The sequence below is a fragment of the Anarhichas minor genome, unplaced genomic scaffold (genome assembly GCF_050575085.1).
Source record: "Anarhichas minor isolate MPS153535 unplaced genomic scaffold, ASM5057508v1 ptg000024l, whole genome shotgun sequence".
In the NCBI taxonomy this organism is placed as follows: Eukaryota; Metazoa; Chordata; class Actinopteri; order Perciformes; family Anarhichadidae; genus Anarhichas; species Anarhichas minor.
The window spans coordinates 12,177,202-12,203,808 of record NW_027466470.1 but is presented as its reverse complement, the minus strand read 5'-3'; the positions used below and the strand labels follow the sequence as shown (position 1 = coordinate 12,203,808).

General features: G+C 43.0%; 1 protein-coding gene across 3 annotated transcripts in view; it reads left to right on the top strand.

Annotated features, from left to right (window-relative positions):
* Window positions 1–21,911, top strand: part of LOC142956448 (CMP-N-acetylneuraminate-beta-1,4-galactoside alpha-2,3-sialyltransferase-like) — a 37,417-nt gene extending 15,506 nt beyond the window's left edge. For all 3 annotated transcript variants that reach the window (XM_076098052.1, XM_076098053.1, XM_076098051.1), the window contains 6 exons: window positions 3,652–3,715; window positions 3,799–3,894; window positions 4,117–4,303; window positions 14,097–14,243; window positions 15,996–16,142; window positions 18,859–21,911. In XM_076098052.1, the coding sequence (XP_075954167.1) occupies window positions 3,652–3,715; window positions 3,799–3,894; window positions 4,117–4,303; window positions 14,097–14,243; window positions 15,996–16,142; window positions 18,859–18,948 (731 nt within the window). In that variant the 3' untranslated portion in view covers window positions 18,949–21,911. The remainder of the gene's footprint in view (window positions 1–3,651; window positions 3,716–3,798; window positions 3,895–4,116; window positions 4,304–14,096; window positions 14,244–15,995; window positions 16,143–18,858) is intronic.
* The last annotated feature ends 4,696 nt before the right edge of the window (window positions 21,912–26,607 follow it).

Genomic DNA, 26,607 nt, shown 5'->3' with positions numbered 1-26,607 from the left:
GATGTGGACTCATAGGTATGAAACCAAGCTAGTTATTTTGTCCAAATACCTGCTCTCTTTAAACTCTCATCAGTTTGCCTCTGATGGTTGAGCACTGGATAATGCCAATGTCCTGCCACTTTGCACTCTCCATCATTTGGTGGTGGCTGGTGTTTTTGGCAGAATATGGGCAGGTTTATTACTCTGCCTTGTCCTGAGTTGAGAGAAAGTGAGATGGGTAATCCATCACAGCTTACATTTAGTCACCGTTAGCCTTTGCCATGATTTGCCAAAGTTTTGGATTACTTTTGAAAACCCCTGCTGTCCAACATTAGAAATTCCGGAAGCAATGTTTAAATAAAAGCCTTTTTAATGCAAGAAATTAAACTTTGCATCATCCATGCTTTGCTGCTGTTCGTCTTTTGGGTAAGAATGGGTTCCATTAGCTGGTACCATTTTGGATCCGGATCCTGGTTGGCATAATACTTGATAGATTTGTTCAGCAAAGTTCTCTGGTTAATGTGCTTTCTGCAACTGATCGGCTCACCTGGTTTTCAGCCTCAAACTCAGAGTTCTAACCTTCTGAGTTCATAACCCTCTTTTTGTACCATGCCCATAGGTCAGAATGTATGCATATATTGTCGTCATTGTATTTACAGTGTAGGCACTGCAGGCTTCTGTGTTTGTCATAATAATAACTTCATCAGTGATATTCATTTGTTGTGATATGAATTCTATCTTGGGACCAGGGAACTCATATGTCTCCCAACACTCCAACTTTAATGTTTCCACTCACAGTGCTTGTACTTGTTCCCTGACCTTAACACACTCCAGCACTTCAGATATCAAACTAGAACACAATGCCATGGGAAGTGAAGAGATAACATTAAGCTGGCTTCAGTGACATGCTCTGCCACATATTTTCCAATACTTAAAAGTAGAAGGTACAGTGAATGTTACCTTTGTCCTCTGGCAGGTTCTCCGCTGTCATACGAACACACACACACACACACACACACACACACACACACACACACACACACACACACACACACACACACACAGTCTCAGTTGCCATCAAAAGAGCACTCCCTGTGTGAGTGTTACACCTGGTTTCTGTTTTCTCAATGGACTGCAATGGCAGTCGGGTTTCCTTTTTAGTGGTACTCATGTGGAGAGATGATACGTGTGGATCTTGAATAGAACGCCACAAAGGATTCCAAATTGGGAACATGGAGTGGTGGTGGAGGTATCTTTGGCACACATCAACCACAGTAGAGAACAGTAAAGCTGTGTTGATTCGGTCTGAGAGGAAAAACAAACTAGTGTTGAGTAAAAGCCTATGTTTTGCATCAACTGTATATAAATTGAAATATATCAAAATGTGCATCACAGATATTGACATTACTTTAGTGCAGTGCAGATTGCACTTATGTTTAATTCACTTTGATTGTGAATATTGTTGCATCAACATAACCAGACTTATGATGTTTACACAAGCTCTGCCTCAGTCATGTGATCACACTGTTGATGTGGTTCACTGCTCTATCTTCTCTGTAACGTGAGACAAGAGCAGGTGCACAAGAGTATGAATACATAAAAAATAATGTCAACGAAGAGTCTTGCAAAAACACGGTAAAGCTTTTGACGATAGTGTTGAACCTCTTGAAGTGTGATTTGTAGGACTATTTGCAAGTGAAGTTGTGCCCTCATCAGCTGATTCAGAAGAGACATTTGGTTTTCTGTGCAGATCTTTGTTTTCATCTCACTTGCTCACCACCTGAAGACACACACACACACACACACACACACACACACACACACACACACACACACACACCGTTATGCAACTTGAAATATGGTTAGGACGAACATGATTCAGCCAAAAGGACATAGCAAACTGGTGCCAACAGATTTTCGGTCTTCAACAATGAAATAAAGATGATCTGTGTTTCAGGATTGTTCAGTTATCAACATCCTTTATAAATTGGTCATTGTACTATAACAACTTTTAACCTTTTTTCTATGGATACACTCATCATATGATTCATTATTATTGTTTAGACTACACGCTTCCCAACAATGGGTCTGTGATTATGTGTTAGGCGATGCTTCCGACCTACCTCAAGTGTTACCAGTAAAGATTTTTGTCATTTCAAGAGTTCCACGTTGGACCAATGTCTGAACCTACAGCCATTCGTCTTCAGCTCTACCACGAGACATACTTAGCTGAAATGTTTACCCCGGGTACTTATAATAATCAGCTTCCATGTCGTCCTCTGGAAGAGAGTCCTGCCCATTGTGATTTTTCACTTCTCACCCGCTTGGATCCAGGTGTGGTCCTCGGCCTTGTGTTTATGCTGCTCGGGGTGATGCTTGACGCCAGACATCGACACCACATCCAAACAATGGGCTGTTGCTCTGCTCTCCTCTCCTCGACAGGTTAATCATTAGGGTCGTTAGCCAGGGCGAATGGGGCTGTAATATGTCTCACAAACTGCTTTGAGGCCCCGGTCTAAACCCTCTTGCTCTCACTCTCCCTTTACTCTCGCTGTTTCTCTTGGCCCCTTTTTTAGAGTATGTGCTATATGGCCATTAGATTAAGTGAACTGGAGAGGGCAATGAAAATGCCTCTCATTCTTTAACAATGTGACGCAGCGGGGACTTTTTTCAGGTGGGATGCAAATAAAGCAAAGATGATTAACTGCCATTATTAAATCCAAGTAGTCCTTCTATGGTGCTTCCTGCATTACTACGAATGTAACGTGGCTCATAGATAGTAACCGCTGTAATGGAATCGGCACATTTAGAATGTCATGGTTATGAATTATGTATGAGCGAGGTATGAGAGGCCTACAAATGGTCAGGGGAAGAGAGAAATGCAGGTAATATCTAATGCAGGGAGCATGACTCCAGCAGAATGCCCCTCAGAACATGGCAGGAATGCGCGCTATGGCTAAACATCCCCGTTTCTCACCCTGCGATCGGAAGGGACGAGCTCAACATCGCTCACTTAACCAGGAGAATGTGCTTGTTTGAAAACAGCATTCCTCTCTGAGTGCTTTTATGGGAGAGTTTCTACACACACACACACACACGCATACCATTCGGAACCCTGTATGTCTGTTTCTCCCAGATTCACTTCTCAAGAACACAGCAGCTTTTTTCTCTCCATAATCCCATCATTGCTATTCCTGAGGGCCGATTGGTCACTCCTTATCTGCGACTGAATAAACGGAGAGAGGTGTTCTCTTCTCCCAACGGTCTTAAGACCACCTAGATTGCTGTATCTCTAGTGGTATGTCCAAGTCCTTGGCAGTTTGTTCGTCTTTTTAAAGGAGCAATTCCCTCAGTTTCACATTTTCGAATATTTCATTTCCATTTTTAGCTGACATCACCTCATCTGTGATTTTCAACTGCCCCAGTGACAGACCCTGACGATTGTTTTCTGACCGAGAATTGACACTAGTTGTATTTATCCAGTCTCCCATTCATTGCCAAGAAAGCAATTATCCACCCATGTATAAATAAATAAACTGCTGTGGGCAATAAAATAACCTACACAAGTATTTACAACTAGTACGGTCATGTAAGACGTGCTGTGTGCGTGACAACTTAATGTAATCTCAATTGTCCCCTCATGATGGTTATTTCTTTGTTTCGTCTCTGCAGAGAGAATCATAGACAGCATTTTAACTGCCATGAAAAATTATGGACTTGGAGAGGAACTGGACAGGTAATTGTTGCTACTCACCCACATCAGACCCATGTCTATTCAATCACTTCCTAATGTCACTAACGGACCCTTCTGCCCTGCAGTCTCGGCTGTAAAAGATGCATCATTGTGGGCAATGGGGGAATCCTGTTCAACAAGTCTCTGGGCTCCCGTATAGACGACTACGACGTCGTTGTGAGGTAAGATGAATGACCTATACAATACACAAGGAAAAACGGTACCAACGGGAAGGAAACGATACCGTTTGTGATATTTAATACATCCGTATTCAAAAAACACCTGATTTAAGTGCATAAACGGTAGAAGATGAATCAATAATAACTTCCCAGGTGCTTAACTTCTGTGCCAAGAAATTTTCTTAAACAAAATTCCACTCACTTTTTTTTTTTTTGCGCGGGCAGGTTGAATGAAGCTCCAGTAAGAGGTTATGGCAAAGACGTGGGGACCAAAACCACCATTAGGATCACCTATCCAGAGGGAGCTATCCAGAAGCCCGACAACTATGAAAAAGATTCACTATTCGTCTTTACCGCTTTCAAACCACTGGATTTCAAGTGGCTCAGACAGATGGTCTTCAAGGAGAAACTGGTAAGAATGCTTTTTAAATCATCAAGGAATGAAAGTGACAATCTTTACCATATGACACACACACACACACACACACACACACACACACACACACACACACAGATATAGGAATGGCACCTCACAGCCACTGAACGACCAAATGTTTTTCATGTGCGTTTCATCAGGCTCTCTTTCTAATTTAGGATTCTTTCACATTATGCTTGTATGTGCTTCACCTTCACACACTGCAGAGCATTTCTACTTCTCTGGGTGTCTGACTGAGTTATGAGTTTTGTTTTAGCAGAACATGGCAGTCTAACCTGTGATCACATTCTGTACATTCCTTCGTGTGGAAATGTAAAATGGCTTAGGAGTTAGGAGAACAACATGAATCTTTTACTCTATAACGGGCATGTTGTAGATGCTTTGAATGCTTAATGTGGAAAAGTCAGTTGAGAAATACCCCTCACGCATTTTTTCTTTTTTCTTTGGCAATTACTTTCTCTTTCCTCATGATATTATTGAGAGTTCCCTTCTTAACGTGGTCTCTCACATGTTCGGATGTTGCTGAGCTAGTAATTATAAAGTGGAAACGGCTTTTAGTGATCACGTCCATCTGGGTCAAATTGATCACTATAAGCGGATGATTATTATATCTTGAGTCTTTCATTATTTCTCATGAAGATTGCCATCTAGTCAACGTTAGTATATCTATTACAAATTAGCAAAGTAATACAATGGACAACCTCGCTATTTATAGGCTTGCTGCAAATGCTTCTGCCTTCTCCAAGGGCTCGTTTGAGGTGAGGTTATGCTGTTTTCTGTTTAGCTGTGTGTCACTGCAGGGTGTGCGGTGCATGCAGAGGAATGCCTGTGCTGCGGTGGCACAGAACCAAACGGGATCGGCAGAGTTTCCCTCCGGGGGGCATTACGTGACCAGGCATTATCGATCCACTTGACGAGGGCGTCTTCAACCACAGATGCTTTCCCTTTGCGCATTTTGTTTTTCATTGATTTCAATGTGCATGCAGCACCAGCCTCAGGTAGCCAGCTGGAAGGCAGATGGGTTACTGTCTGTGAGGCAATTAAGTATCAAGGAAGTAAAGCAAAACAAATAACGGTAGCCTACCACCGTTTTAAAATGTTTTTCCATATTTTGTCACGTATTTAAGCAAATTATTTAAACGGCATTTGCATAGGAATTAATAAGCTGTTTCCACTGTGATTAATTTACACTTGACAAATCTTTTGGGTGTCCTTCAGAACAGTATGATTGTCGCGGTGGATGTGAATTGGCCTCTTAATCGCAAGGGTCAAACTGAACGACGGAGCTGGCTTTCCCTTATCTGTCTAAGTACAGAAGGCAGGCAGTCCTATTTAATGACTCCTGTGTCCTTCTTTATCCACTGACACTAAAAAGGCTCTCATCACCACTTTTCACATTGTTCTCGTTGAACAGTCTCTAGTATCTCTTTGAGATTATTTTGAGTCCATTCAACTCCAGGACAGTAAAAGCTCTTCATAGTCATTCAAATAAAGGTTGTCATATTTTAATACAGATTTTCATATTTTAAAGAACCATACTCGTGTTTTAACACGTTTTAGCACATTTACTACAAATCTTTTTTTTTTATATATATATATATATATATATATATATATATATATATATATATATATATATATATAGTATATAATATTTCCAAAGAATGCAGTTTTAAAGGTGGTAAATTCCAAATTCAGAGCATTATTATAGCAGCAAACAACTACTGTCTATGTAAAGATATGGTGGAGTAATGGCCTCCTGTGCAACGAATGTCTCCCTTTCTGTGATGTAAGCGGAGCGTCTCTGCTTTGTTAATGTAGTCGGGACGGCCGTGTGCGCATGTGAGTGCATGTGAGTCACAGTGTGTGTGCCCCACTCGCTAGCTAATCGCTGCTGCCCTGCACTGCGCCCATAACGCAGATGCACACTGTTAGCACCCTTACCTGCTAGCCGCCGTCTCAGCCATCGCCATGTTGAGAGCTGTGTGGAGTCAATTGCGTAATTATAGATATGCTCTAAATTTGGAATTTAGCGGCCTTTTAATGATTTGTAAAAAAAAAAAAAAATTATTATTTCATACAGTACTTTTGCATTATTTTATCTAAATTATGAATACGTTCCTAGGGCACTTAAGAATCACTGCAATATGTTGTAAAATAACCTGCAAATTTTGTTAATTGAAAGACGCTGTGTGTATGTTGGAGCAAATGGGCTAAACCAGGGGTTTCCAAACAGTTAAAAAAACACTTGTAAAATCCTTAAAGATTGTACACCGGCAGAATATCTAAACTCAGTTTTACCTCTTTCTTTGTGAGGAATGTCTCTGTCTAATATGGCAATGGAGAATTGGGGAAACCTGCCTTATTATCCAGCACAGATGTGTGACTTTGAGGGAGCCCCTGCCAGCTGGGCTTTTTACAAGGTGACATTTGTCAAAATCAAGTGAGTAAGGGAAGGGGGGAGAAAACACAAAGTGGAAAGGACAATACCATTATAATAGGGGATGGAAAGGGCATACAATGTCAAGCTGAAATGAAGTGATAGTGTGAAGTTGGATTTAAGGTTGAGAAAATAGAGGAAAGCTAGATGGAAAGGATAAAGGGAAATAGGGTAATGGGATAATAGCTGGGGGAAAGAAAATGAGCAGTGGAAGGTAATAGTAAAGGAAAATGGAGGAAAATAGCTTGCTTGGCTGGCTGATGGCCCCTTCAGCCTTTGATAGGGCCCAGACCTCTCTGGCGTGTCAGAAGGAGAGGATAGTGGAAATGGCTGCTCGGGGATAATTGATCTGGCCCCTGGCGTCCGACTCGGCCCTCTTTGATCTGCTGAGGGGGGAAGAATGTTTCTCATAGGTTAAAAATCAGGGAACATAGAAGAAGGTCAGCGCCTTGATGATGATATGGAAGAAGAGAACGGACCGATGGTTAGTCTCTTAATTGTTTTTGTATACATCTGCAATAGTTCATTTACTATCATAGAAATATACCACTGTATGTACATTTTTCCTGTGCAATTGACTCCACTTACATGTTTGCATGACATTAAGGATCATTTGAATTACAGCTTACTAGATAAACTCAGTTAATCATGTCGCTGTCAGAAAAGTCATACACCATAAATACATATGCTGATATAGAAACAACACACAAACCATTTTTAGCCTCGCTCGTAAGAATCCGAGCTGCAAGACTGGCAGTTCTGGGCAGTTGCTCAGATGGTTTAAGAACGACTGCAAGTCCCCTTCTTTATGATGTTATAGTTATATATGCATATTATGTAGCAGGTGTCAGGTTCATTTAAATGATCATTTAGATTAACTAATTAAAATACTATAGCACTTATGTGCTGATTTAAGAGCTTGTTTTTCTACACATCATGCACATTACTCATTCTAAAGGAGTGTCATGTAGATTTTAGCACAGAAGTAGCATAAAAACAGAGACAAATGCTGGAAAAAAAACATGTTACCGGGCCAACAACATCTGTTTACTATGGAAAGGGGATTTTCCGTCTTAGCAACAACATGAAAGGAACTGAAGTCCCGTTAAAAGGCTGTTATCCTAGCTCCATTGTATCAGACTCACACCATGCAGTGGAAACATAAACATGAAGACGTGTGTATGTACATGTGCCTTCTGGGAACTCGGAGACATTTTCCCCCCAAAAAAGTGACGTATAGAGAATTCATTTTTTACTATTTTTCCCCCTTTATTACCAGACTATCTAAATCAATAAAAGGCAACTTGATTTGTGAGAGTGATCCCACATACTTTGGGATATGCAACAGGAAATCCTCACCAAGTAGCGGCAAGCACGGCTCCCTTTGCTTCATTTCCATTTTAGTCCGTCCCAGAGGGAGACGTAATGTAACTTAGGTTAGCTGTCCGTCGGGAGCCTTTACGTGTCTTGGGATTTCTTTGTGTAACCTGCACACTCACAGCTGCGAGGGATGCAAAACCTTTTCACTCTCCTTCTGCGGTTATGAAAGAAAGTGTATTTTGGGTGGTGCGCGGTTGTTGTGCAGCCGCAAGTGACTCATCCGGCCAGTTGTGAGAGTGCTCGAGTCTCCTGTGCTATTGTGCCCTTTTTTTTTTTTTCAAATGCCTACAGCGCAGTCTTGGATGGTTGAACAGAATACAAATTAGAGAGGCGATTTCCCAATCTGTTATTTATTTCGTGTTTTGTACACTCTCACAAACACAACCTCAAAAACTCCCACTCAAACACGCACAAGTCCAGATTTGCAAACCTGACCTTAGTCCTCATCAGATTTTAGACTTGCAGCTCTCCCGCTGAATGTGTCCTGCTACGACACATACAATTACTATACTGCAGCGTCACAGGGCTTCCAACTTCCCTAATCCCTCATCACCGCAGGTCTACGTGATTACGACTCGACTTTGTCACTCCGCTGTAAAGTCCGACCCCACATACGCAGCCGCCTGGTTGATTGCCCAGTTACATGCTGTTTACAAATGTGCTCAAACACGATTTACACAATTGTCGATATTCTTGTTTTTACCTATTTGTATAGTTCTCGATTTTGCCCGCGTGCACGGCACTCGCTCACGGTTCATGGACACGCGGCCGCAGTTGTTTGTATATGCGGGGATATTTTTCAAACAGAGCCGGCGAAGGATATACAGCCGGCGGTAAACACTGGTTCGAAGGTGGAGTGCCGGTGTTCTATCTTTCCTGTTTGTTTACAGGAGCTCTCCCTGCTCTCTACAGGCCAGAGAGATCAATGATGGATGGAAACAATTTGAGCGAGAGAGGGCTTCTCCTTTTAATAGAAATGCAGCCAGGGGTTCGGAAATGTCACAATATTGTGGTGAAGCCAATATTTTAAAAACATTTCACATCTCTTAGGCAAAGGCAGAAATTCAGCAAGAAGTGTTCAAAAGAGCCCGTTGCTTCACATCCCTGACAAATTCCCGAATGATCTCCTTTCTGCTTGCATATTGTTTTGAAGCGCTTCCTACCGTTGATCGCTGTGTAACCACCAGGTTTTTCAGTTTACAGACATGCCATTTTAACTCTCATTGAAGACGCACCGGAGGATAGAAATAACAGCTATATGTTTCGATTTTAAGCCCAAACATCTGTGCAGAAACCCAAAGTATCATGCATACGTGCATTCATAAACATTTACATACTTGTAAACATGGATTTTCAACATGATCCAAGTGACTAACATAGGGTCCGGATGTCACTGATTACCGTGAGTGTTGTGTTTCAAAAGTGAGTCACCTACCTACCCTATAATGACCAACACTCAGACCTGTACTCTGGGTTCCTGTTAGTGGTGTGTTCTTCTGATGCAATGGATGTTGGGTTAATTAAGCTTTAATGCAAGTTGAGGGAACTTTGACGCGTCAGAAATAGGTCATCGGAGGGATTAATTCGTTTTTGAGTCCGATACCAACAGGCCCTGCCAGTGAGACCATGTTGAACATGCAAGTCTTCAGAGTCACAGTGCTGTCAAGTGTTGGCCGTCATGGGAGTGTGGAGACGAGGGTTTCACACACTGGATAACCTACGAGAGGCCAGGAAAAGAGAAACCACCGTGACCTCAATGAGGGCAGAGGTCTTGGTATGTGTCGAGGAAAGCAAAGGCAAATTGGCGAATGCTTCAGATTCCTGGCTAACAAAAGACCATAAAATAACCAAAGCTTTACAGAATCTTACCTCTAGGACTTTAGAAACTGCAATCCCCCCCCGCTGTGCATCTTGGCATTTACCAGCTATTTTCAACATTCTTCCTGAAATGGTTCCTCTTCTGTGGAGCACTTATGTGGTGAGACACGGCAACTTGTAAACTCAAAGGTCTAACATGTACACAGTGCTAACGACCTCCAGAACCACCTTAATTGTGATCGTTAGCAGTTCGGGGCTGCCGTTTTTTGTTTCTAAATTGCTTCAAGTCTGACTTCCGGAATCCAGTCCACCTCCTCTGAGTCGGCCTCTCCCCGAACATCAAAGACGGACAGATAGAGCTGACTTGTACGATGGCTGCCTGTCGAGGAAGGACGGACATCTGTGTCATTCCAGCCGTATTATGAGATTATTCTGGAGAACACATGAGAATAGGTCAAAACTTTGAAATCCGGCGTAAACTGTATCTGGTGACAAGATTGTCTGGCCGACAGAGCGCCGTGTTTGTTTACACTGAAGGGCTTTAAAGCCACCTGTAGTAACCCAGCAGATGTGAAACGTTTTGTTCTTTCCTCTTGTGTTACAGTTCTGTTCAGTGCTCCACATTTCTACACTTTTCACTCTGTCCCATCTGCTTCACTCAATGCATAGAAAACATTTTAGTTTGAAGGTGAGTTAAGTTTCATTGGCCACACTGAAAACCATAAACACAAGGCTGGATGATAAATCCAGGCTCTAAACCAAGCTGTTTCTTATTTAGGTATTTTACAGTTGTGGAGTGCAACTGTTTTTTTTTCAGTTGTCTGCAACTGTAAAGGATGCATGTCCTCATGTTTATACCCAGCCTAATTTAAGTCCACACCGCCACTAGCCCATCGTTACTTTCTTAAATTTTAAGTGGTTTTCATTTGCATTTTTTAGCTTGCTGTACTTTTTCCACTTTAGCATTCCTGTCATTGTTGTTCTTTACTATATACTCGCAGTCCACATCACTTTTTCCATCGGTTTGGTCCCTCGCTTGTCTTGGCTCACAGTAGGTCTTGTCCCCGCCCTCTGACATTGTCTTGCTCTGATCCTGTGCTTTAAGCTCCTTAGGTGATGGTTTGTATAGATGTGATTTTCCTACAGCTGTGAAATCGCAAGACAAATATACTTAGCCCTTGCAAAGCTTCTGTTGTAACTGACAACACTGACGGAGTGCTTTTATGGTATTAGTGTGCTCTCAGTGATGCATTAACCTCATTTCGCATCAAATCCACTTGGGAAGCAAAGCAATGAAATAGACATTTTCTATGTTACCCATACTCCCATCACAAGTTTTCATTAGTTTGAGGTTTGAATGGTTCTCTAATTACATCATCTTGTTCTGTCCTCTTCTTGGTCTCTTGGCAATGGTTTAATGTCACCCGACTGGAGAATTAGCACCACCAGCTGTTCGTGACGCACCCCAACTCCTAATATTCACATAACAATGGCGGATGGAAATGCGCTTTATTTCCCATTTTTCTTTTTAGGCTAAATTTGGATGGAAACTTGAGTAATGTCAACACAAGTGGAATTGTAACGTCTCTGCTTACTTTCCTCTGACTTGAGTGATGTCGACCTCTCTACGGTATATCTCCTTGCATTGCAAACAATTAACTCTCCCGGGTCAAGGTTGTTTTAACAGGTGCTTTATTGGAGCACACGGCCTTGCGCGCTCACTTAAATCTAATAATCCAGACCAATTTATCCATAAAGCTGTCGTAGGAGAAGGGAAACAGCCATTTCCTCTCTCCATAGTCCAGCAACAGCCCAAACACCAAAGCCCCACACTTCTGTGTGTGTGTGTGTGTGTGTGTGTGTGTGTGTGTGTGTGTGTGTGTGTGTGTGTGTGTGTGTGTGTGTGTGTGTGTGTGTGTGTGTGTGTGTGTGTGTGTGTGTGTGTGTGTGTGTGTGTGTGTGTGTGTGTGTGTGTGTGTGTGTGTGTGTGTGTGTGTGTGTGTGTGTGTGTGTGTGTGTGTGTGTGTGTGTGTGTGTGTGTGTGTGTGTGTGTGCGCACTCTGCAGCTTCCTGTTCTCTTATGGTCAAATGCCACTGGCTCAACAGTGTTTCTCTTGACAAACTAATACACACTCATGTAGCGTTTAGGGGTCAGTCCACAGTGGAAGCCACATCCTGTTCCCTGGAGGCTATTTGCTTTAAGCTTTGAGTACTACTTGTTACTTTGAAAAAAAGAATTCCACTGTTGCTCATAATGTCTAAGTCTGTTTTAACCTTTATTTAAAACTAGATGATGCTTCTTATTAAAACTCACCGTGACACTCTACAGCTCCTCTGGAGTAGTTTGAGGGCTAAATGAGGATGGGGTGTTATCATTAACTTTCTCTCCTCTGTCCAAATCCTAACTGGTGGAGGTTTGAGTTGGTGACCTTTTTAATGTAAGCAACTTCCCACATTCCTAAACTCATAAGAGTGCCCACAACCCTCCTCCCTCCTGACAGGCCTGAATCCTTACATACTAATTGCTCTTACATTTCTCCAAACCACCTGTTCTTTGCCAGTTGTCTGAATATCTTCAAAGAGATCCCCGCCCCGTGACATTTGTGTCTACCTACATGTCGGGTCATTGCTGTGTAAAGCGAGGGGCGTGTGTTGTGTGTGTCATTAGCTTCTCCCCTTCCTAGAATAAAGGGGAAAAAACACACCACTTTCTTTTATTCGGCGTGTACACAGACGCGCACACATCCAAACAGCGCGGCCAAATAGATTCTTGGCAAACACAAGCTGTGTTGACAGGAGAGATGAGCTGCTGTTCCTGTCGCAGCTTGCCGAAGGCACAGAGCCGGGCCCACGTTCAAAAAGAGCCGCCACTGTTGAAGCCACAAAGCCGGCGGACTTGTTGCTACTGCCTCTGCCAACGCACACAAACACACACACGCACAGTCGTGCATTGCTGTATCAAAGGGCGGCTGGGCTGATGCTTGACTATTTGAACAGGTGATTCCCATTTGCATCTGCTGACCGTATTGGCTTCATGCCTTTTAGGAAGAGTCAATCACACACTGCTAGTTGGTAGCACATTCAGTTAGTTTACCATTGGAAGTGATGCTGTACAGGGGACAGATTTGTTGGTTTGATTGTGACAATTACAGTAGCATGATGTAGATACCATACTTTTTAAGGGGAACTTTTTTTTATGAGTTTGAGTCTCCTAATACTTGGTGGATGTTCTGGTAAGACTTAGCTGAACAAGTGCATTTCATCAGAGTTGCATAATTATATCGGGATGGCTCAGACGACCTGTCTGACAGGTTGCCCTCATGAATGATGATGATTCCTGTGTGACATAAGACCGGAGGTGTCGCAGAGCACCCTCAGGTCAAGGTGTGATTTGAACCATTTCCTTTCAAATGCCATATTACACCATGGATGTTTGATAGGGAGACAACATCAGCAGATACTTAATGTATAGGGAGTTACCATGCATTCTTTGGGGGGGCGTGGTGGGGTGGGTGGGTGACAAAAAGTTGCACCCCTGGAAAATGTAAAAATGTGTTTTGAGATGCATTTGGAACAACTTTGTTTCCTAAAATGGAGACAAATTAATGTAATAACAATATTGTGCTGGGATAATAAGATCCTTCATATGAATCAGCCACCAACCTTTTCCACTGCAACTAATGAAACCTCTAAGAGGCGGACTGTAAAGTTCTCAGCACTCCAGGGCAGCTTCACCCCTCACCCACTGCTTGATTCTCTTCCTACCAGGAGTCGTAATTACTGATGTCCTGCCAGCCCCTCACCCTGACTTCATCCATTAAAGGCCCAAAGCCATTTCCCTAATCAATGCTAGTAGGGGTCTGGCTTCTGGTTGGCTTCTGTGTTTTATGTCAGTGTTACAGAGGATAATCTCCCTTTGATGTTGGGTTGGTAAATTGCAGTTGGCTGTCCACCATAGCGGTGGCATCATGTGAATGCTAGTTTTGTGTTTTATGCACATGACTCTGGCCTTGCAGAGAAAAACAGTCCAGTATTTATGTTGACAACGACTAATTCACAATTTCCTTTTCCCCCTCCTGTTTCCTCCCCCCCCCCCCTATGTTACTGTCCATTTCCTCGCCAATGCTTCAGAGGGGTACGGAAGGTTTTTGGAAGTCGGTGGCTCGCTATGTGCCTCGGGAGCCCACAGAGATGAGAATCCTCAATCCGTACTTCATCCAGGAGGCTGCCTTCCAGTTCATAGGCCTGCCCTTCAACAATGGCCTCATGGGCAGAGGGGTAAGACGCCTGCAGGCATCAATGTAACAAAATCATGAAAAAAAGGCACACTCCCAGAAATTGGATTGTGTTTTTCAAGGGAACCAACCGGATGGAGAAATCTGTATGCTGCACTGAACAAGTATTTTACATTTATATTCTACACACTGCACAGACATCGTGCTGGAATAATCAATATGATCAATATTACTCTGGAGCCAAGGTTGTATCACGACAGCCCTGAAATTGCACATTTGTCTTTTTAAATAATTGGTGGAAGGAAAAATACAAAATGTTTCTGGAGGCATTCATTTTTATCAGGTATGTACCAAAGCTACTGAATTTGAATTTACTTTTTGTCAAGATGTACAGAATCTGTTCCTCAGTTGTATTTCACTTTTTAGTGCGTTTGTACTTCAATTTTAGTTGCTGGACGAGGTTTCTAACCACGAAATGTCTGTTCAACCGCCATCTTTAAAATAGAAGAGGGAGAATGAAATTAGGTTAAGAGGAAATACAAAACAATTGTTAAATGTTGAAAACCTGCTGCACCCCTGATCCAGTCTGCGTTCTACAGCGCTCTGTTGTTTTTAATCAACGGTAGAAGTTGATGTTTGTGCTTTGCTCGTGGAACAATCTGCTCAATCAGGTCTTAACCAGAGAACATTTAGTTGGAGAAATAAAATGAGCACATTTCAGTTGGTGACCAGCAGACGGAGTACAAGGCAGACCAATATAAAGTAACGGTGTTTGTATTCATGTATTATTAAGTTGGGAGTTTTTTTGGTACGTAAAGAGGACTATTGTTAGAGAATTGGAGAGGACATGAGGAGTGCATCACCATAGCTCTGCCCTCTGGGGCCACCAGAACACCCCTGCATGAACTCAACTCTGCAACATGTGTTCAACATGTGGGCATCTGGCCTGTGTGTGTGTGTGTGTGTGTGTGCGTGTGCGTGTGTGTGTTGGCCATTTGTGTGTGCACGTTTGTGTCTGGGTGTTTGTAGTCCTGTCTCATACAATCCAGGCTGCCGAGTTGTATGATTTGGCACATTCTTTCCCCAGAACACTTTCCTGTCTATCTTCTGACCATCATAGTTTATGTTTATGTACGTGGAAATTAATGAGGAGGCCTATTTGTTATCCTAGTGTTTATGTTGAGTGTGTTTTGTGAACGTGTGTGTAAATTAATCTGTATTAGAACACGCAGTAGGGGGCTGGCCAGCTGCTGGCTCAGCTCCACCTACCCTGAGGGCTGCAAATCAGGGTAATGATTTAAATGGGGCCTCCCTCCGCTCTTTCTTCTGCACCCACTTTTTTTTCCAACACCCCCCCCCCCCACCCTCTCTCTTGTTCTCCAACATCCACACACAGCCCCTGTACCCCCCAGATCTCTGGCTGCTCTAGGCGGTTAGGAAGCACAGTTCAACCCTGTGGATCACGGTGTCGTAGCAGGGGTCTGCAGGGGTCGCGTAATAGTTAATCACCAAGTGCTCAAAGTCAGTTAGCAGTGGTGGAGCAGAACAAAGACGGGGGGTACAAGAGGAGGGAGGGAAGCAGATACATGAGAGGGATCAGACATGTGTTCTCTGAACTCGTGTCAGAAATTATGATCGGTTTCAAAATTGTCTGAAAACGATGACACTGCACATGCTTTCGTCAACATGAACCCCTGCGTTAGTATAAATACATTTAATCAACAGTTGCTCCTGGAGTGTGTGTGTGTGCGCTGTGATGTTCTGACCGCCTGCATCTCTGTTTCTGTAACTACAGAACATTCCAACTTTGGGAACAGTTGCTATAACGATGGCACTGCATAACTGTGATGAGGTGGCGGTGGCTGGTTTCGGCTACGACATGAACACGCCGCACGCACCTCTGCACTACTACGAGACCGTCAAGATGTCCGCCATTAAAGAGGTGAGTGTACGAGCATCTGAGCTCAGCGCTGTCCGCTGTGTTTTGGTGAGAGTCCATCAAAAAGAAAAGAAAAAAATCTTTGTTTTGTTCTAAAAAGTTGGCACATTTGTAAATGATCAAGGCACTCTTATATTACCAGATCTTTACTTTTTTATGAAATCTGGTGTGACATTCCCTCCATGCTAATGAGATCAATATTTTCTGGCTTCTCTCTTGCCACTGAAGAATAACTGAAGGAACAAATGACTGTAATCTTTGATGAGGAGGGACCACCACTCCTGTGGAGGAGAGGGAGGGGAGAGGCGAACTGGCCTAGAGCCAAAACACATTCAATACAAAGCCTTCACTGTTTAGTCTGATGGTGATATTAGTATTAGCGTTGTGCATGAATTGAACTTCTCTCAGCTTTTGTATTTGCATCCAATGACAATTGATGAGCAGTTGATCTCCTCGTTCTCTGTCTGTTACTCGGATATGACGGTTTAATGGCCGGCTCGTTGGTGCTGTTGAGACTGTGAAGCTGGGAGGAAAATTGTCTGCAGCATGTTGTATTATCATATAGTGCAGTTTATATTTCCATTGTACTGTCGGTTAAAATTATTTGGCTTTGATACCAGATTTAAAAAAGCTTCATCGCGCTTTGAACTTGAAAGAAATTGTAACAAAATGTGATTGCAGTACCCGGTGTAGTTTTTGCATCATGGCCGTGTGACCGTATCATATCGGAAGCCTTTTGGCAATGATTACATTTCACTCAAACTTATATTACTGTAAACATGCAAACATAATCCCAAGTTACTGGTTAATAAACATCATTCTTTACTGAGACCAAAAAAAAGATGATAAAACAAACTAAACTAAAACGTTAGGTATAAAATACATAAATATAGTGTAGGTATAAAATACATAAGTGAAATAAATCCTGCTGTATTTGTTTGTACCTGGTAATTAGTGTGTTTTAATGAAGCACGTGTGTTTTGCATAATGCAGATTCTGAACTTCTCTTGCGTCCTCTTACCTTAGCAGTACTGAGGACATGAAACTATAAACTACACTCAAATTAAAAAGCGTAACTCTGAAACGAAATAAAAACTAAAACAAAAGAATGAAATCTGCAATGGGTTATAATGTCATTTCCCCGGACTGAAGTGGCACTGGTCTGTCATCAGTCACTGTATCAACATGCTAACTGTTAGTGTGTCGTTTGAACAATCATTTTCTAAAGGCCCTCGTGACTGATCTCCCTCCTCTCCATCAGTCAAGTCTTCCTCTCGGTGTTTACACTGAAACCCGGCCGAATCAAAGATGTCACCCGTGTGCTGACGCGTGTAAACCATGAGCTCAGTATGATGATAACCTTTGTGTCTAAACTCTCAGTGAACCTTTGGCATTTATTATTATCATCTTCATCAACATTGTCATCAGCCACACATGGCTAAATAATGGGAATACTTTTTGTTTGGAACACTTTAAACCACCGCCGCCGCTCTCTAGGGCTGTTTGATTATCTGGAACCACGAGAAATGATCCTCATATTATTTCCCTGCTTTGGAGAAAGAGCCTGTTTCCTATGTGGATGGATGCTTTAAAGCGCCACGGAAATGTAGTAATTAGATGAGAAACACGGAAATTGAGGATAAAATGTCACATCCGTCCCATTTTAGAGAGTGTGTTGCTATTGAGGTCATCTGCTGTGATTATCTCAAGGCTGATGACACGTAGAGATGAAGATAAAGCTGCCATGATCAATATTTTCATATCAAAATATGACTTGTGTGTGACAGAGGCTGCTCCGAGCTCTCATCAACCTCAAGCAGGTTTTCATCAAGAAAAGCTCCGATGAATCCACTGAACGCTACCTGCTCAGCAGAAAGACGGACATAGTGAGCAGCTAGCTGGTGAACATAGTGGAGCATTTAGCAGCTAAAGAGACAAATGTCTCCCTTCAGATGTTGGAGGAGAGGGAAACGGAGCTAAAATGGGATCAATCAAGAGGCCAGAAACATGACTCGAAATGAATGTTGATGTTGCTTTGTGTCTGCTCAATGAGTAAATAACAACGTAAATCTTTACCTGCAAATGTCAACATCACGTTCTGTCCTTGACTTCTAAGCTATATACCAGCGCCTATCTGAGCCCCGACCAGCTCAAACACAAGCACCAGCCTGCCATCCCAGAGACAGCCCTGTTTCCTATGTTCATTTACAACACAGTTGTAGCTTTATTGTTCCCTTTGGTCCTATTGTGACCCATCATGTATAGTGGTAGGAGGTCCGATCCAGTCAGGCCGAGAGCATAGGAGAGTCTTGATAGACCGAAGGCAGCTGCAGGAACGACCTTCTCTAGCTCTCCACTTTTTTTTTCTCCTCCATATTCCCTCCTGTGTGTTTCTTCCTCCACCCTTTGCTTCCTTCATTTGCTCTCTGGCTGTTCCTCAGTCTCGGCATCCCAAAGCACCACACAGGAACCACCGGCTCTTGTTACATCTCGGCTCACAGGACTGACTCCTCATAGCACAGCAGGGAGGAAAGCTGACCCAGAGTGGCTTTTTATATATATATATATATATATATATATATATGAACACCCACACGTATAGACACTGGGAATAGGGAATATGAGTTCTCTTGAATGCTAATGTCGAAGTGTTCTCACAGTGATCATGGGTTATTTTTTTGTGTCACCGAATTTGTTTCTTCTTCCGATTCTCCCGCAGTCATGGACCCACAACATATCCAAGGAGAAGGAGTTCCTCCGCAAGCTGGTGAAGGCCAACATCATCACAGACCTGACCAACGGCATCTGAGTTTACACCCACCCACAGTCTCCCTCTGCCTTTCCCAAAGGACTACGAAACAGGAAACTGAGAAATGTGTCGACTCCGGGAGAAAGAACCCTTAGAATCCGGGTGGGCCTGCACACTGTCTGGGTTTTTCATATCAAAGGAGATTATTAAATAAATAAAAAAAAAACAGATACAGGAGGGTTTCTGTGGAGTGATGCACACATGTGCCTTCTGAACCAAAGACTATTGCTGATTGAAGCAGGGAGTGGAGAGGGTGGACATGGGGAGGACTGGATCTGCCCGGTTCCCGTCTTATCAAGGGGACAGTCGCAGGAAAGCTCTGCAGGCCCCTCGCTTCAACACTTCAACCCCTGGAGTATCCCGTGAATGAATAGTAAAGAGTAGAAGTGACATGTTGATATACAGATGTCAGGATTTAGCTTGACTCGCTGGCTAACTTGATGAAGGCACAGAAGAAAAAGGTATTAGCAAGAGTATTAGCAGTGCCAAACGTACCTCGTACATGGGAGAGGCCGTCCTCCTTTTGCTGCCTGAATGTATTCACTTTCTTCAGTGTAAATATCAAAGGTTTTTACTGTGCTTTTTAACAAGCTGCAGCAGCCCCCCCACCACCCATCATTTGTCCATTCATTCATTCGCTCTTTAACAGCCTGTCCAGGGTCCAGAATTAACACTTGCCAAGCCAGTTGACGGTAGATAAATCAGCGAGGGTCACCTGTCACACACACCGGTGTCACTTTGAGACACTTAACAGTTAGCGATACACAGACTTCAGTTTTTGCAGTTTTCTCTGTAAAGTCTTTGTCTCTAAGGGAATTATATTAGCGGAACTATGAAGCAGGTTCTTTCTGCTTGTTAAGGCCGGCTCTACACAGAGCGGCTGTGTGTTATCCCCAATGCGTCGGCTCATATCAGGTGAGAGCTCACTGAAAAGATTATGCTTTCTAAGATGCTCGACACGAAATAGCATCGAAAGCACATATCAGGAAAATGTATATTTATTTTGGTCGGTCTAAATGATTTCAGTCACGGGACTATTTGTGTTTAGTTTACCCGCTCTGGCGGGGGAGACCAAAAGTTCAATTGGGACACCGCATTTCTCTCTTGCTCCTCTCTGCTCATCCATATCACGGTACTGACTGCATCCCTTCCTCAGCTGTGAAGCCTCCCGGCTGCAGCGTAGATGTACAGTAACGCATCCTGATCAAGGATCCCCTCCTGCAGATTTTCTTGTTTTTGTTTTTTTTGGTAAATGGTGAAATCTCGGATTGTAGAATATAAATATATATATTTTTGTTTTTTGGTCAATTTTAATTTATTTTTTACTGTTACTAAGTCCCAACTAAATACTGCTTTACCAAAGCAGGGTTTTGTTTTGCAGTTTTTGTCGGATGACATTTCAATGAGGTCTTCACCTATTTCCTGTTTCTACGTCTTCTTTGGAAGTGCATATTTACTGTATATTGAACACACAGGTTCACTTCCAGTGCTCTCAATCAGTAAGCTGCTGCTGGTGCATCTGTTTCATTGCTCCACGCGTTCCTGCTCTAGATTATGTTTCACAAACACCGATGGGATCGCGCAGCAGGGTGTCCTACCCAGTCCCTTAAGAACGGCTTCACAGGGTTTGAAGAGCCGGATCACTTCTTTTGGAAACTAGGCCCCGTTTGGGACTTTTGTTGAGAACAAAGGTACAAGGAAACAGCTGACCATTGCACATCGCGAGGCGCTCTCAGTGCCTTACACCTCATCACCTGAAAACTGTAGCGAGGAGTTTATCGTGAGAAAGTAACCGCAGCTGATCCAGTATGTAAGATCAGCGCCGGGTCAGGGCACAGCTCATTTCTCTGATGTGGGACCAGTCCATTTCATATCTGTGCTGTGTATATATTATATACAGTCTAGGAAGACTTTGTGTGTTCTAGCCCATAAACTACATATTCAAGCCTATTTTAAATGTTGCTGCTAACAGCAGTTAGCAATTACTAAATTCACTTTTTTTTTTTCTTCTTCTTCATCCGTGGTTGCTCATCGTTTTTCTGCAACATTGCTCGTCAATACTGCTTTTTGGCAGCGTACTAAGAAATGGGCCCTCCACTGATTTGACACATGTAGTTCAGGAGTAGCACTGTGAAAACGGTTGTTTGTCGTCTGTGGCTCTTGAGTGAGCTTTCTAAAGGCTGAGAGAATGTAGGATCCAGGTTTCTTTTTTTGGGGCTTGACTCGCACTCGGGACAAAAAGTCAGGATATCTTCCTCTCTGCTGCTACGATTTTGATTTGATTTCTTTTTTTAAATCAGTCTCTTGTGAGACCCCATTTTTATGGAAGTGTAATGCAAAATCACTGGACCGCCTCTTTAATGCTTGAATGTTGGAGCATCCTTGAATGCAAGGAGAGTTTGAAACTGGTCCGTGCTGACTGCCGCGGGGCCATATCACTATAATAAAGATAAAGATAAAGGAGGCTGCAGTAGATCATCTAGTATTATAGTGTACTGAAAGCGTTTCAAACCAGTGACTGCTTGAAAAACAGGAAATCAATCTAAAATCTTGTATGTTTTGGAAAATGGTAATTAATTTGGTCAAATATGTGTCGTCAGCGGGCTAAAACATTCCAAAGCACCAGTATGGTCTTTAGAGCTTTGAGACTAAGCAGACCCTCAGTTGGACTTTCTTTCTTTTTTTTTTTCTCGTCTTCTTCTTCTAGGTTTTGAATTTGTGCGCATGCTGGAGGAGTTCAAAGGGATTGGACTCAAATCGCCTCTTCTTCATAACCTGTTCGTGTTGAAGCAGAATGTATTCGCTTTTGCCATTCATCATATTTCTAAACATTCTTTTTTAATTTTACATTCCATCACGAGGAAGTCATAGCGATCAAAAGTGTTAGCGTTTTGATTTTCTTTCTTTTTTTCTATACAGTTATAAATGGCTTTCTGCAACTCAATAAATACGTTTGTAATGGATATTTGCTTGTGCATGTTTCCATCTTTTGACAGATTGGGGCTTTTTTGTATTTGTCTTTTTTTGTATATACATATTTCTGTACACTGTAAATTTTCAGTATCTATAGTAAATATTTTTGATGTATTTGGTCTCTGTTTAATCTCAACAGACGTGCAGTACTTCATCCTTGCTTTTGTCAAAATGTGACAGCGGGTGGCCTGAACATCTTTGCAGATGGCTTTTATTACAGCCCAGTGTGGCCTTCCAAGCCACATTTAGTTGAGGGCCTCGTGTTATGCAGAACAAGTCGGGTACTATTCAGTCTGTGTGTCACTTGGAGAGGTTACAAACTGCTGGACGCTCACAGTAAAGATGAAGGAGGGATGGAACGGAGGACCGTGAAGAAGGGGATTTCCTCTCTGGCTCTGCAGGTAGGAGATACAGAGCAGGAGGAAATCATTTTTCAATCCTACAGCCACCAGACTTCCTCCCTAATGTACTCTCCTTTTTTCTCCTGTGTGTTTATATCGGTCCCACTCTGTCCCCTTCTCCGACTCTCACTTTTCTCCCAAGCTCCCCTCACCCACTCCTCTAACCTCATTCTTTCCATTTTGCTGTGTGTTCCCATCTCTGTGTCGTGTATTTCTTTCTCTTCACCTGCTCAACTCTGAGGCAGATCCTGTTTCATTGCTGTAGCCACGAGGGACCCATTCGAGACCTGTTGCGCGCACACGCACACAATAAACACACACGCACAATAAACACACAGGCTATTCAGCTGCAGCCGTTAATCTCTCACTCACTTTCACACACCACGACATCGGCATAAACCAGAGGAGCGTTGCTGAGAAGGAGCAAGAGCAGGCCGTCCAGCTGTGGCTGCTGTAAGTTGGTGAGAGGACGAGACGCTGAAGGCCCTTAAAGCACCGCTGGACTGTCCCATCCTGCTGTTAATGGGGTGCCAGAAACTTTCGGCCCCCGCAAGTCACGCCTCGCCGATCACCAAAACCACCTTGCTCTGGCTGCTCTGACTCCACAGATTCCCTGACCTTCACAGGGTGGGATCGAGAGCTCACTCCCTCGCAGCAGGAGGATATTTGCCACCTGGGATCTCACCGAGGCAGCTGGGCCGGCCGGCCGGTTGGAGGCGGTCATTCCTGTTCATCCGGCAGACAGGGGTTTGAGCACGCCTGCACCTCTTCAGCCGACGGGCCTTTTATTCTCGGCGACAGGTTCCCCGCCCCACCTCCTCTCAGTAGGATTGGAACGGAGGGGCCACGACCTCCGGGGCCTGCAATTTAAACTCGTAAAAAAGAGTCGGAATGGGAAGAGAAAACACCCATTCAGGCACCTATTTGTTTCCCTCTGTTTACTCAATGTCGGGTCAGCTGAGATGAAGGAAAACAACATTCCCTTCTTTACACTGTGTCCCACATTCTGTCAGTTCACCTTTGTCTGTGGTTGTGACACACCTTCAGGGCTGTCGTGCACCTGTACCGCTGAAGTGTTTTGTTGTCCCGTCAGCCTCTGAACTTGTAGTGGTCAATGATCCTTACTAGTGAATAGCAATAAATGTAGTTTCAGAATGACTCATGACATTTCAAAGATTACATAAAATTGTTAAAAGATAACGACACCTTGTTTTCAGTGTTTCTGATGGTCCTTCCTGCTGCGATGGAAACACACTCACACGGCTCAGAGGCAAGAAGCAAGTGTGAAACATCTGTAAGTTGGAAAACACTTCTCAGTCAGCTATGTGGCCTTTAGGATGAAGGACGACATACAAATACTTTTTTTTTTTTTTTTTTTACAACTTTGGCAGAGCGCATTTTGCAGCACCTTGCTCTAAAGACAGCAATAAAATAAAATGTAGCCAGCTGACAATTTTAATGTCTGCAACTAACTTATATTCATAAATATATTACACTCATGATAGATTGATCTGTCAATTATTCTATTGATTGACCATAAAAACAATGTTAATCTTTTCAGTCTAGAAAAAGTAAAAATCCCCAGAACCCAAAGTAACCTGTTCGAATTGATCTAAAACCAAAACTCAAACATATTGGTCCGTTTAGCAGCTGTTATGGAGCTTTCAGTCATATCGCATGATCTTCACCAGTAGAGGCAGTTTGCTCAGTTGTCATGGAATTGTAGATCAAGGACTTCTTGCCTGTGTTTGCGTTCAATGTGAGATGTACACTTTTTGACCTTGGTAGTTGCTGTTCTTGAGCTTTTTAATAATATAGCATGAACTTCTTCAGCAGATGGACTTTGCCACTAAACGGTAAGATTACTTTGTCAATCGCTGTTTCCAAAGAAATTTTGATTTGAATTTCTACATGTCCATGACAACTGGGTGAACTGCATCTTCTGATGAAGATCATGCCGTAAGACTGAAGGCTCCAGAACAGCTCCTAAACCAACCGTTTTGGTGAGATTATTGTCAACGAAAAAAACTTATCAATGTGTATTGATATAAAACCGCAAAAAAAACAGAAAATTGTCACATTGGAAAAGCTGGAACCAGTGATCCTCTGACTTTTACTGAGGCGTCTCGATGAGATGACGACTTTGATTCAGACGTTCATGTCTGGATGAATTGTACTTACTTTTCACTACTGCCACCATCAGGGCAGAATTGCAATTGGTCCAATACTGTTTATGACTAAATACCAAAAGACATTCTCATCATCCTCAGCTGTACTTTGAGTTTTGTCTATAGTAAATATTAGCTGATGTTAGCACTTAGCTTTGCCTCAGTTTAGCCTCTCAGAGCCGCTGTGGCTGTAGACTCTTAGTCTTGTTGCTTAATATATACTTAAATAATTAAGTGATTATCAGAAATATCGCTGATTTATTTTTGATTATTCAACTCATCATTTTTGCTGTACTTCTTTGAGATGAGGCTGAAGCCAGAGAGACCCACTGAAGTACCACCAGTGCACACTGTTGTAGCTCCCTGTTGTGTACTCTGCTCACCCACCATCCATCCACATAATAACGCCTCTAATCAAGCCGTATGCCGACACTTTGCTTTATGATTTGTTTGTATGAACAGTGATACAACAAATCTGGAGGACGCCTTCAGGAACGCAGCTTGGAAATGCTCTGATGAAATGTAAATTACTGCAGATTTATCTGCGCTTCATTCACTTGTTTGAGCTAATGTGGAAACAAACGCGTTGTTATGGAGTTCACTGTTTTGCAGCTACAGTATGACTTTGTCCCACAGATTTGGCTTTGTTTTACAGATTTGGCCCGAGGGTTTTGGACAGTGTGCTGGATGAGGGGAGTTCCCACTAGAAAAGTGAAAACAAACTTTTAAAACTGGAACTGGCCCAAGAAAAGAAAAGCACCTTTAGATTGAGAGAGCAAAGAAGAGATGGAGGCGGAAGGTGCTGTGACCTTTGCCTCCAGAAGAAACCGGAGAAACCTTGGAGGGATTTTAAAATACCCTTTAACTGTCCATCACATCTGGAACAGTCACGCTCCTTTCTGTCTTTCTCTTCTCCCATTAGCATCGCCACCCAAAATCAAAACCACCCCCCCCCCCCCCATTCCCCCATCCGGTCCTGAACTTGGATGGACTCAGCCGGTCCAAAGTCCCAAGCCAGCACTCTGTAGCCATAGAAACAGATGTGTACATCCCTAAAAGAAAGAGAGTTGGCCTTAACCAGACACAAAGAAATAGAAACATTTTATATCTTCTTGTTAAAAAAATTTGCTCATAAATTCAGTTCTATATTCTAACAAGGAAATTAAATATTTCACAACAGCCATCATGTTCCTGCAGCTTGCAAGAGACCGTGTGTGTGTGTGTGTGTGTGTGTGTGTGTGTGTGTGTGTGTGTGTGTGTGTGTGTGTGTGTGTGTGTGTGTGTGTGTGTGTGTGTGTGTGTGTGTGTGTGTGTGTGTGTGTGTGTGTGTGTGTGTGTGTGTGTGTGTGTGTGTGTGTGTGTGTGTGTGTGCGTGTGTGTGTGCTGTGCTTGCATGGGGTTTAACTGTCGGTGTACAAACAGTGTCATGCAGCAAATCCCTCTCACAATGCCGAACAAGTTCATCGCCATTGCTCACAATGATGGATGATGTAAACACACTCGTTAAATTTGTGGCCCTGGTTGCAGTGTGGTGCCGTCCCCTGAAACTCTGCCACTTGCCTGCTGACTTCTAGTTTACACAGTGATTCATTTTATTGAAGGACATTTTTCTCAACGGAGATTATTATCTGATCTTTTTAAGAGGACTGATACTTTTTGGCGGCCAAGTCAGTTTGATGTATGCGATAATGTGTGTTTAAGGAGTCTGTCACTCCTTGTTCTGGGTAATACAAGAGGAAAAAGGTTTTACAAAGCCTTCTTTCACTCATCTTGGATCTCAACATGTCACAAATGAGTTAGATTTGTATGATCCTGGCAAGTCTCTCTTCCCTCCTGTTGTTATTAAGCTCATCCTTATATTGTGATGGTACATTCCTGCATGTCATGCACCTCAGCTGTGTGCATTGTTGCCTTGTTGGTTTCTACTATTAATAGCGCCGAGCCATGAGACCAGGGATCCTCCCTGCATTTGTCTCTGCCTCGACGTGGAGAGTGGGCCCAGAGAGGAAAGCTAAGGAGCTGTTTACCCAGCCTTTGTGCTCGGCGGGCCTCAGTGTTTGCCCTGCAGGGAGTGCCTCAGCCGGAGGGCCTTTCCATGCGCCGAAGGGTGGGTGGGA